At 47.6% G+C, this 13,106-nt stretch overlaps 1 protein-coding gene across 1 annotated transcript in view; it reads right to left on the reverse strand.

The window, feature by feature from the left end:
- LOC135805453 (uncharacterized) overlaps positions 1 to 12,966 on the reverse strand; it is a 38,280-nt gene extending 25,314 nt beyond the window's left edge. The window contains exons 1-12 of the mRNA XM_065319485.1: positions 12,668 to 12,966; positions 12,379 to 12,576; positions 9,548 to 10,005; positions 8,707 to 8,800; positions 7,679 to 7,865; positions 6,476 to 6,770; positions 5,758 to 5,907; positions 5,309 to 5,359; positions 4,698 to 4,847; positions 4,193 to 4,333; positions 3,504 to 3,566; positions 630 to 1,125 (exon numbers count right to left, since the gene is read on the reverse strand). Coding sequence (XP_065175557.1) covers positions 630 to 1,125; positions 3,504 to 3,566; positions 4,193 to 4,333; positions 4,698 to 4,847; positions 5,309 to 5,359; positions 5,758 to 5,907; positions 6,476 to 6,770; positions 7,679 to 7,865; positions 8,707 to 8,800; positions 9,548 to 10,005; positions 12,379 to 12,576; positions 12,668 to 12,700 — 2,316 coding nt within the window. The 5' untranslated portion in view covers positions 12,701 to 12,966. The remainder of the gene's footprint in view (positions 1 to 629; positions 1,126 to 3,503; positions 3,567 to 4,192; positions 4,334 to 4,697; positions 4,848 to 5,308; positions 5,360 to 5,757; positions 5,908 to 6,475; positions 6,771 to 7,678; positions 7,866 to 8,706; positions 8,801 to 9,547; positions 10,006 to 12,378; positions 12,577 to 12,667) is intronic.
- Between the last annotated feature and the right edge of the window lie 140 nt (positions 12,967 to 13,106).

The following is a 13,106-nucleotide window of genomic DNA, read 5'->3' on the forward strand; positions in this document are numbered from 1 at the left end:
CTGTGTACTCTTGAAAATATCACAAGTGAAGCCCCTGCAAATTTGAGCAAGTCAGCGTGATTGAAAGTCTCAAATTCTCGATACTCGAGTCGCGCTGTGTGCTTTTGAGATCGCGGCTCAACTTATGAACGATTTATCTCAAGATACATTGCTCGCAGCGCGTCGCAAATTGTTTCAACCGACAGCTGAGAATTTTCTATTCGACCTGGATATTTGGATTGTTGGATTTGAGCAAGATTTGACTGAGTTACGATCTGCTGAAGTTTTGCATTCTTCCCAGATCGATCGTGCGCCATACCAAAATATGCCCAAAAACGTTGCTCGTTCGGAACATTTGGGGGGGGGGGGGGTTCCGGGCAACGGGAAACCCCCCTGCGTACGCGCCTGCACACACACACACACACACACACACACACACACACACACACACACACACACACACACACACACACACACACACACTTGCACAGACAGACACGCACACAGACTGCATATCACACAATGCAAGTCCTCTCTCTTCCCTATCTTGAATTTAACTTCGGCGAGCAGTTAGATGCAGCGGTAAGCATGGAGATGCAGCTATTTCTATTTAAAATCTTCTGACTGCAAAATTATGAGACACAACTTACTGCAAACCAGTCTGCACCAGCCAACGCAGTGGAGGTGGCCGCAGGCTGCAACACAGGTGCTGATGTTGAGCCCATACGCACTGCGAGGCTATTGGAGCGTGTGCGGCGATGATTGCCAGAAGGCGACTGACTCGTTGAGCTGGAGTTGGCAGTGGACTGATTCTTCTTGTTCTTGTCGTTCTTTCCGTAGTCTTCCTCATCACTGTCACAATACTTGGTTTTGTTCCAGTGCGAGTATGAATGCATATAGTAACTTGTGCTTGATGCGGACTCGGATTTGCATTCTGAAGCGATACACTGTAGCTTCTCAAACACGAGCAGAACCGTTGACAATGGCGCAGTCTCTATCAACAAGCACGTCTCCTTGTTCCTAGTTGGGTCGTCACGGAAACACATTATCCGCGGACGGTCCTTCATGCGCTTGCGGAACTGCTCCATCACGCCGTCAACACCGTACTCGCACAGCAAGTACTCACACAGCAAGTCCCGGATTTGCCTGCCAGAACAACAAGGGAACAAGGGAACAATGCACACGGACCAGTCAGTATGGACTTTAGTGTGTGCTGCTGCTGCTGCTGCTTTACCTAGCACTGTTCCTGTCCTCTTGCCCTGATCATAATTAAGTCATTTAAAATGCTACAGCACTTCTCATCTTACACAAAACAACTTGACTAGCTACGAGCATGAGGCAGAGCAATAGCTCAATGCTGTACCAGGATCATTTTAAAAGTACCACCAGTTTTACTTCGTTTCCCACAACTGTTACAAAGCACTTGTACAGTCAACTAAAATCCAGACCTAACTATTCCACAACACACGACCTAAACTAGATGTGTACTAAATACTAAAGCTACAGCCTGTCAACACTACCTGTCAACACTACCTGTCAACACTACCTGTCAACACGACCTGTCAACACGACCTGTCAACACTACATGGCATCCTTGGCCGTACGTGTAACACTACCTGTCAACACTACATGGCATCCTTGGCCGTATGTGGCATAACACTATACTTGAGGAGGCGTGATCTGTTTGGCCGAGGCGGCTCTGGCAAGATATTTCAGGCAAGACCAGGGGAAATTTTCATCAGCCACCACACCACAATCGCGCTCTCCAGCCGACCTCGACACCTGTACAGGGCCAACTGCTGCTGCTTACTCCTTATTTAAAAGACCAGGGAAAGAAACAGGAAATTCCTGCACACTGGACCTGTACAGTACTGCCAGGCACCGGAGAACGGCCAGGCTAGAATTTCACCAATTTTTAAGAACGGTCCAGGCTGGATTTTTTTGCAGATAAGAACGGAAACTGTAACGTACACTATAGTGTCAACTTAGAAGCATAACTCTGCATAAATACAGGTGGGTTTGGATGACACATTTCCGTAGTTTCACGGTACAATGTAAGTCAAAACGTGTGAGCTGGCAGGTGTGAATATACGTCACCATGCAACAGTCATGTACATGGCTGTACTGGTACAGTAAAACCTGTAACTAAAGACCAGCACCGTGACTAGCGACCAGCCTGGTACTACCGACCACTTGGCCAGGCACGGACAGTCTCATATTCAAAATGCACTGTGACTAGCGACTACCTGCTGAACGCGACCAGCGACCGCCTTTTCTTGTCCCAAAGACGATTTTTGACCCGTAACTAGCGACCGCGATGTAGGAAATCAAATGTTGCTAAAAGCTCCTTCTTGAAATTTTGCTGATTTTCCAGGGTCCTGAAAGGAATCGTTCAGTACTACAGCTCAACAAATGAACGCAGGCCATTTTGACTGTGGAGTCGGTTGGACTCCACTACACTTGTCAGAATTTCAAGCACTGTCAAGATTAAACATGATAGGAAACGTTTAGGAGAGCGCATCGAAAGCGCTCTCTGCTCGATGTTACTACTCTGAGGAGAAACGAAGACTGAGCGGCTCTGTCACCCCAGTCATACAAACGGATCGACGATGGCGTCAAGGAATCCAGAAACAAAGCAGCACCGCATGGTCCTGATGCTGAAGGATCGTGTTCAAACAATCGCGAAGTCACAACAAGGATAGTCGGTACGATTGATCGCATGAACAAATTTGAAGCCCAGCGCAAAACGAAACTTCCACAGGGAATGTTTGACTCCTGGCTTCAGAAGTAGCAGCTGAATTTGATGTCTTCAAAAAAATTGATCTTATTTCTCTCTTTTTGTCTCTCTCCATCTCTCCATCTTTCTCTCCAAGTGTTGTTTGACCTGAAATAAGAATGGTATTGCGCAAGTCCTCGGGAATTGTATTAGCTGCATTTTGATATACATATCATATAATGGGATTCATATATGGTCGCACGGTGCAAACCTCTAACTAAAGACCACCTGCTACTAAAGACCGCTTTTGCTGGCACCAAGGGGTGGTCGGTAGTCACAGGTTTTACTGTATTTGCATGTACGGTCCACATGTGTTCCAACAGTTGCGCTCACTGAAATCAGACCCAATGTGCAAAGCTGGCGCCCTCAACTTGCACGGCCCTTGACGCCCTGGAAGTGGAACGAATGCAGCTGGACGTACACATGTACACATACAATGTCAATGGTGTAATCGGAACTTGTCCAGGGTGCCGGCTTTGCACTTCGGGTCGGATTTCAGTGAGCGCAACTGTACATACCATGACATGTACATGTGTGGCTGTACCATTGAATAAGAACGAAACGCCTGTGTTCGCGAAAAGTAAGAACGGGCTAGGCTAGAAACCTGCCCCGTTCCTCGGCACCCGGCAGTACTGCAGTTGTAAACATGCATTCATGTATAGTTGCCTACGCACGTGTACCGAACATTCTACCAGTGTGGTCCCAGCCTATGGACGCTCAAATCCCATTGCTCTCATAGCTCTCTTACGAATCAGACGACTGGCTTCCCTTGACCTCGACATAGCGAGCATACCGCACGCATGCATCATACCTGCAGAGAGAAACATTACAACAACAAAATACAAAAACAGAACAGAATTTACAAATCAGCTGCGGCAGAGAATCAGCACAAATGTACAAGGGTAATAATATACAGCATTGCACTAGATCTGTAGACCTACTGAACACCATGCATCCATACCCCAAGCAAATTGTAGTGGTGAAATGAACGCCTAAACTACTATTTGAATGTCCCACTTGTTATCGAACAAAAAACCAAACAAAGGCTCAATACAACATACAATATGGCTGAAAACAGGGTTTGAAGCCATTGCAGGAGTCGTCAGATCAAACAAAAACAGAACTGTGCTGCTACGGAAGCAGTTGAAAAGTATTTCTTTTACAAAACAGAATGCTCGACACCATCACTGAAAAAAAACTGGAACTCAAACTCCACATGGTCTGCAACAGGTGGATATTCATTCCAAAGATCACATTTGATATATTACGCACGCATGAAATTCACGGTCACCCCACCACCCAGTATTCATCCTATCGTTCTTATTGAATGAACGAACAAATGTTTTGATACAATGTCATGTGCATGTTTCAAAGGATCAGTCGGGGAAGTGACATGTACCGGCAAATAGACACAACATTTCTCAAACTCAATCTGACCTCTTCTCCCCTTTGAACTTCTCTATCCGCGCCTTTGCAAGGGAGTAAGACTCGGACATAAAGTTCTGCTTCAGGCGCTTCTCCGGCAAAGTCAGAAGTGACTTGAGTGGCTCGTCATTCTCTCCGACTAAAGAGAACAAGCTAGAGTTAGTGGAAGAAATGAACAACAAAAAGAATAGGAAGGTTTAGAGCAGTTGGCATGCCATACAGACGCAGGTTTGCAATGCAACAGACCACCTAACCCCAGTACTACAAACACTGGGCTGCGCACTTGAAAGAAGCGCTGGCCACAATCCAGAGCCCGTTTTCTTACAGCCCTGCTGAGGTTACATAATAACAGGTCAGCCTAGGCTTAGGGCATAACTATAGCACAATACAATGCACAAGAACACAGGAGATATCCATTGACTGGCGATGGACAATACACAGCTCACAGACAACAGGAGAGGGTAGCACATGGTCCAAAACACCTGAAACACGGCGCCGGTATCAGACTCAAACCTACTCATTCAGCAGTTGCTTGTGCGTGCAATTCGCAGGGCTTTTCTCCGTCGCAGCATCGCTCGACTTCTTTAACCGCTGCCACAGGTCCTTGTAGCGACCAGTCCTGGGCGGTAATGCCATTGCCATGCTATAGCCCAGTTTGGCATGAAGCCTAGATAAAGACAAGTGGAGAAAAAGAGCACGCCCAGCAATGAGATCAGTCAGACTACACACTACAGACTACACGACACAGCACGGCTTGTATTCTGTGGGCCACAAGTAACGCTATGACAATGGCAGGAACCCAAACTGCAAGGTGTGCCACGCACAGAACAGAATGCAAGCAGCCACGCAACGGTTACTGCTTCCAAATAGAATGAAAGAACAGGCTAGCTTAGTGGGAAATCAGCTGAAAATCAGCCATAGTAACGCCATCAGCAAACATGCTTAACTGTACACCAGTCCGGAGGGCCATTTGTACACATCGGGATGAAAGCAGACAAAAGCATTGCCGGCCAAGAAATTATATTGCTGTACATACAAAGACAAAGGTAATCCCAAAAAAATGGATGCCACTCTGCTTGGATGGGGAAGCAGTAGAGAATCCTCAACAAGCACCATTACAAACCTAACCTGGACAAAAGGCTTGGCAGCACTGATCGAGGAGGATCCCAAAACTCATTCCTACAGGACACGGGAGCAGAAAGAGGCGATGAGTAAAGAAACACAGGCGTAAACGACATTACGCGTTCTACCTTGTAGTACTATGTACGGGTGTCTTCAGATCAGCGCAGAGTCCCTTTAGACGCATGCATAACAGAAAGTGCTAACTACAATTGTAAGTCCCTCTACCCATCCCAGTGCAGCATCAATGTGTCTAATAGTAGCAGCAGGGCATACACAGACAGGCACAGCACTCTCTATTGACACATCAAGGTTGTATACTGCGGAGCAGGATCATCAGGAATGTTGTAGCACGGCACAACATCATATAGCAACTACATGGTATAGCATAGCAGACAGTTGCATTCCCAGCAGAAACATGGACACACTGGCACCCAATCAAACTCTGCACAACGTACTTGTCTCTTTCAAGGCTCCACAGGGACGGATGGAAGAAACAGGCCATAAAGACGGTCAGCAGATACAGTGCCTTCTTGAACTGCTTGGTCTCCAGAGCTACGACAATAGTGCTGTTGGTGTCTTGGGCAACCTTCATCACGTACTTCAAGCTTCAGAACAGAGAGAATGGACAAAACCAACACATGCATTGGGCCGGCCATTGGCCCAGTGACACATACACAAGCGAAGGCAGCGGGGCAAGAACCACAAGCACAGGTCAGCGGCCGAGCATTTGAGTGACACTAGGGAGGTTTAGTCCCACGTAACAAATACGGGAACGTGGATGATACACGTAAAGTTCATGCAATGAACCCACGTTCGCAATGTTGTCTTTAGTCACACGGAACAAACAAAAGCATGAAGCAAAAGGCCCAAACTTGGTCAAAGATGAAGCTTCGAAGCTCATCGAATATTTTGATTTCGTGCTTCGAAAACTTCTTCAGCTGAGCACCCTCACAGCTTGCACAATGCGCTGAATTCTGATTTTCACCCCCGTTCCGGCGGAACGTGGGGGAGCCTCCATACACGGTATGTCGTGAATCAAAAAACGTCTGTACGTGGGTCACTGAATATCACGTGGTACACACACGTAAAGTACACACGGATTACATGGGACTAAACCTCCCTACTACCGCCAACGAATAGAATACACGGAGTAGCAACGTAATCATCACCTACCTATGATGTGGTCGACAGAGATGGTCGTCGCGGCAGTCCTCACATCCGTCCGGCGCGTGCTCATCTTCAAACTCGCACTCGCCGGGCCAGTAGTTGTAGCGACAGAACTCGCACGAGTCGTGGCAATCGCAGCAGCATTTTTGGCGGTTGCCAGTACCATAGTCGGCAAACATGTCCCATGGCTCGACCCCGTGAATATAATGACGAGATCGACTGCGGCGGACCTCATCCGACGACCTGTAGTACTTCTGCACGCCGCTTCTGATTTTCTCAACAAGTTCCTTAGCGGCATTGACTGAAAAAGACAACATTGGACAAGGCACAATAAACAGACACATACCAACAAGCAGACAAGTATCAACGTGTGGTACTTTGTTGAGTCAGAATGTAAGCATGCATCACCAGTGGTCACAATTCAACCATGAAAACCATATACACAGGGCGTTTGATCGTTTAGAAACGCTAGCTGTGCACACTGAGAACTGAGTTAACGATGCTAGGCCACTATCAATACATTGCACAGGCAGCAAAGAACGAGACACACAAGGCACCAGAGCAGCACGGAAACAACGATAGAGGCGAGGCCATGCATGCGTATGCGAGGGAGGTACCAGAACACACATATAGCATACCCACAGCACACCCACAGCACACCCACAGCACAGCACACCCACAGCACAGCATACCCACAGCACAGCACACCCACAGCACAGCACGCCCACAGCACAGCACACCCACAGCACAGCACACCCACAGCACAGCACACCCACAGCACAGCATACCCACAGCACACCCACAGCACAGCACACCCACAGCACAGCACACCCACAGCACACCCACAGCACACCCACAGCACAGCATACCCACAGCACAGCACACCCACAGCACAGCACACCCACAGCACAGCACACCCACAGCACAGCACACCCACAGCACAGCACACCCACAGCACAGCACACCCACAGCACAGCACACCCACAGCACATCCACAGCACAGCACACCCACAGCACAGCACAGCACACCCACAGCACAGCACACCCACAGCACAGCATACCCACAGCACATCCACAGCACGCCCACTACACAGCACAGCACACCCACAGCACAGCACACCCACAGCACAGCACACCCACAGCACAGCACACCCACAGCACATCCACAGCACGCCCACTACACAGCACAGCCCAGCCCAGCACACATACAGGTGTCACGCAAAGCCGGGTGGTCGTCTTTGGGCAGGAGGGCGTTGATTTCGTCCAGGTCGATTGGTGTCTTGATTACCACTGATGCCAGCTCGTCCAGGCCAGCTCTCCGGCGTGTTTTCTTCCACTCTTGTGACTGGCTGTGCGCGTTGCAGTGAGCTGACGATGCAGCCTTCCACCATGCACACTGTTGTGCAAACACACACAAAGAAAAACACATTTTAAATACAAAAAAGTTTTCCCGTTTGCATCTTTCCCTGAAACCAATGAATATTTTAAACACAAAGAGGAAGGCAAATAGTACTGACACCGTCCGATCCCCCCCCCCTATATTTGCTATATCACGAGATTCGCTGTAAGCGAGTTCGTTATTATAGTAGTGGAGTCGACTGTATAAGGACTTCGAAGTAAATCCTGGCGTTCTAGGAAGGCATTAGTACCCGTACTTCTGTGCTGAGGTGATGATGGTGCAATATTGTTGTGAGTATGAGTGTGCTAATGTTGGCATCGCAATAGGTGAATAATCTCAAGCCAGACACCGCCATCCATTTGCTAAAGTCCCAAGCCAACAATTCCATGCAACAATCTCAAGCTGGTAATGGCAAACCAGAGCTAATAGGCAATACCATGGCTGGCTACAATCGTCCACATCGCGTGCTTATTGCCATATGCCTTCGTGATTTCGTCATCTCCCTCCAACTAGGATTGCACTCTTTGGACATTGGAATAGGAAGACTACGAAATTCCAAAGAAATATTTTAACTACATGTAGGAACATTCACTGGTTTGAGGGAAAGACACAAACATGTAGGAACATGTGTATTATGTAGAACCAGAGACAAACTTCATTTTTCTGAAGGTGTGAGTACGCTGCACCGGCATTTGGTGCAGCCAGCACACACGCATAGATGATAAACTGATCATCTGAGAGCACAAAAAGCTGTCCATGTCACACACACGCAGCATAACAATACAGTGCACAGTGGACTCAGCAACAACCTACTGGGGGGGGTATACAGTATTCCTACCTGTGCAGCTGGCTTGCCACAAGCATAGCACTCGCAGTACGCACAGTGGTTAGCATTGCTCGATACTGGTCCCAGAGAACTGCTTTGCATCTTCCTGTCAGCAAGAAAAGATAAGAATACGCGTGACTCAGCATTCGTGGCATTCACCTGCATCTTTCGCAAGCCCAGATATTGCTCTGGTCCCTGCCATAAATGACATGTATGTGACTGTATACAGTGTATAATAGTGGACAATACACAGCAATTCTCCTCTTCAAATTTAGCTCCTGGTCTTGGGGATGATTTCTTTACTGTATACTGCAGTGCGGTACTCGGGTTGTGGGTAATCTAATCTAGCATGACCAATGATTTGACACCGGGTAAGTATTGACAGGACTACCGTAGGCCAACCTCAGACAATAGAGAGTTTCTGCCACACGGTAAAACGTACCGAAGTACGCATGGAAACCTCGTCGCGGTACGGAATCAAGTTTCACACGGACTGGTCTCCGTGTGAAAACTGAGCGCGCAGATCTGCAGAGTACATGTGGCGGGAAGTTTGAGCATGCTACAAGCATGTTACGTACAGCAGAACCGGTGCAACGTACGAAAAATCCGTGTCAAACTTCACTGCAGTTGACACGAAGTTTGGTACGTAGGTCCGTGTAGCAGAAACTCACTAATACCTTGACGTTTACAAGAGAAGTTAGGAACAAATCTCTGCAGCGATTTCCATCTATGGTTGCCACTGCAATAGATTCGAAGCTTGAACGTTTACACATTTGCTGTGCCCATAACAGCAGCAGCAGCAGCAGCTACAGCTGGATACAGACTACAGCAGTAACGCAGGTCAAAACCTCACCTAAAATGGTACGTGGAACACTTCTCACGAGGATGGGGTGCAGGCGAAGGCGGAGCTGCTGCAACTGCTGCAACGCTGACTGGGGGACTGTCATCATCGCACACAATCACAACATCACTATCTGTGCTACTTCTTGCAGACGTTACTGCTGCTGCTGAGACTGGTGGAGCCTTCTCGATGATCATCAAATCATCGTCGATGACAATAACCTTGTCGGCTGGCTGAGTGGCTACACTATGACGACGGTTAGCTGCGGTGGCGGCAGTGGTGGTAGACGCACTGCCAGCCGCTGTTGATGAAGCGCTAGATGCTGGTGCTGGCGCCAGCGCCTGCTGTGCGGCCACATCCTTACCCTCGCGCATCAACACAAGCGACTGGCATTGCTCAGAGCTCAGCAGCAGCTTGGCCTGGTTGACCTGGAATGCTAGCTTGTTGCGGGAGCTAGACAGGCTACGGTACTAGATATCACAACATGATACAAGCAGACCAAGGCAGAAAAAAGAGGGGCGAACAATAAGAAGAAAGGAACACAATACATACAAGGTTTTCTTAGAGACAAAAATGCAAGCATACTTAGAGAAAAAATCAAACTGTAGCCTCCTCAGAAGCAACATTTTCAAGACGAAAGCGCCTCACTGCCTTGTAATTTCACATGGCCTGTAGTTTTCGACGCTGAAGACGATGGAATAGTCCGTGACGCTGCGACCCGACCAGCACAAGTTGATATTCATACCCTGAAAAAGCGCTGAGCGCAGAGCTCCTAAATATTGTCGTATGAAAACAAACTGGACTTCGGGTCTCAAGGGCACATCTCCTCTCTCAGATAAAGCAATACACTCGATGTGATACAGTCCGTATCGCCTATAAGGTTGGCGGCTATAGTAATATACCGGATATAGTGATCAATTTCTCAAATTCATTTTCATTTGCCATAACTAAGTATACACAGTTATCGCGTATAGTAATAATCGTCTATAGTGATCAAATTCATATTTCAAAAGACGTCTATTACACTATTTTTGCATCGGTTATAGTGATTGATGTAAAATGAAGCGATGTCAGAGGAGAACAGGGTGTTACTTCTTCGTGAAGAACTTGTCCAGTGAGTGTTGTTTGGTGAGTTTTGCTTGTACAGGTTGCCAAAATATGCCTCCATCATGAGGAAATCCTGATTTTGTGTGTCAGGCGCTACAGCCAGCTACATGACATTGTACATGTATGTAGTGAGTATGTGCACGGCGCGCTGAGTCATTTGACACCCCACTCGCATACAGTGCATGCAGTATCGGTCATAGTAATATATCGCTTATAGTGATAAAATGCTCAAAATCAAACACCAACGCTATAGGCGATACTGACTGTATTCTACAAGTTGACCTGGCCACGCTGAAAAGCAGTGCGATGTCGGATACTCCCATTGGAAGTATAGAAACTTGTTTCCAAGAAATCAGCGTCTTGATGCGAGGGAGAAAAGTCACTAATGTAACCCAACCTATCAACCCAATAGGCAGGGCCGGCGCCACTGGTACGGCCGGCATGGCCATGGCCGTACCAACTTCCCAAAAAGTCGGTCCACGTGGAACGTCCAAAACCGGGGAGAAAAAGTTTCGATGTATGATTTTGTACAGGGAGTCGCCCAGAGTGCAGGATTCGCCGTCTAAATTCCAAAAATTTCTGGAGGACCCCCAGACCCCCTTAAAGATGGCCCTTCGGCCGCACCGCTCCGCGGAAGCCGCCTCCGGCCCTGATAGGTACAAATCATTCAAGATATCAGATACGTGTCATCAAGAGTTCATAACCCCCAAGAGTGTGCAACGGGCATAGACCTAGCGCTCGGCGAAATTCCTACATTACGTCATGCGCAGCTTGTCATCCGAGGTAAATTTGGGTTCTTTGCGATTTCTGGAAACTATACCCTGAACCGCTCCTAACTCAAGGCTGTAGCCTCGACTTTTCGAAGCTTTTTTCAAGACAGTTCGGACGTACAAGTCGTACTTTCTCAAAAACAAACTCTTTCTCCAAGAATCCATGGACATCGCGACAGGAAGAAGTGAGGACGCTGTTAAAGGGGAAGTTAAGGCAAAAATTAAAATTTCACCAGTTGTAGTCTTCGGGGTGCTGAGTCGAATGGTCTTGGTCCGAGGAAGCTGAGACGCTCCCTTCCTACTTGAATCCCAATCGAACTCGCGCACTTCCACCGAAACTGGGTGACTGCGCCCTACTAGATGGGGATTTGTATGCAAAATGTCACTAAAAGTGCCTTAACTTCCCCTTTAAAAATATTGCATTGCCGTCGAGGACAATCATTCTGATAGCTGTGCAACTCAGCCGAAAAATGCTCCTTCGAAGACGATTTCAAATGGTTGACTCCCGGGAACTTGAGAGAATACGTCGAGGAAAGACCCGGAAATATTATGCCGATGGCCTGGGGAAGAAATTGTTCTTGAAGAGACTGCCTGCACTGGTGAAAGAAGAAGGCGATGAAGAGTCACCATTGCATCGAAAAAATAAATAGTTTTGTCTTTAGGATCGTGTGCTTCGTTTCACTTTTGCTTCTTGAGGCTCAGACTCAGACTAGAATCGCAGATTAGGCAGTTTACCCTGGGGAAGCATCCTGGTTTGACTGTAAATTTTAGAAGAATTCATCGGTGTGACTCATCGCACTGCACCAAAAATGACGCAATGAAGGAATTCCGCCGAGCGGGCTTCCACACAGGGACTGATCAGGAGTTGCACACTCTTGGGGGTTATGAACTCTTGGTGTCATCCCCATTACCGGTATTTAGTTAATTTAGTTATTTTTCATCAAAAATCATTAAAAAAATGCTTACCCTATTCATCAATTGCTTTAGTTCATCCTGTCCAGCACGCTCCTCATCGTTACTACCACCACAGTCAGAGCTCTTGCTGTCGCAAGACGCATGACTGACAGACCCTACTGACTTTTCCAGAGAGGAATTCGACATAGACTCATTGGCTGGCTCAGCCAGACCACCAGGGAGACAGATGCGCTTAGCGGGAGGCTCACTCTTCATGCACAAACAAGAGAGACCGAGAACATAAACATCACCATTCGCCATACGGGTGTACAGCTAAGCTAGTGTAGTAGGATAGACTAACCTCCTTTTCTTCAGCTGGCAGCGATCCAGCCATGTTCTGGAGTCAATTGGCACCTCCCAAAAACAGGAATCAGTAAAATCAGTATTCAACTAAGAACGTGAGCCTGAACATTTCGGAATGATTATTGTAAAGAGCCAATTGCAGAAACGGAGTGTAGTCTAGACTGTCAGTGAAAAAAAAACAAGTACTTCAGGAACCTTGAGAAGGAGTCTCTACTTTCCTGCTGTCGTGTTTCTCCTGCTCCATCAGTCCATGCATCGACGGTCATGAAGGCAAAATCATTTCATTGCTTCTCGATCTTGCTCAGCGAAAGCAAAGCTCCTGCCTGCATGCTACATCCACATGATCAGATGACCCGATTTGCATGCGGCGGGAAAATTCGTCTTGTGGGGAATCCCCTAGCCAACAAAGGGAGTCGGTATTTGACGACTCCCTCCCT

The sequence above is a fragment of the Sycon ciliatum genome, chromosome 1 (genome assembly GCF_964019385.1).
Source record: "Sycon ciliatum chromosome 1, ocSycCili1.1, whole genome shotgun sequence".
Classification (NCBI taxonomy): domain Eukaryota; kingdom Metazoa; phylum Porifera; class Calcarea; order Leucosolenida; family Sycettidae; genus Sycon; species Sycon ciliatum.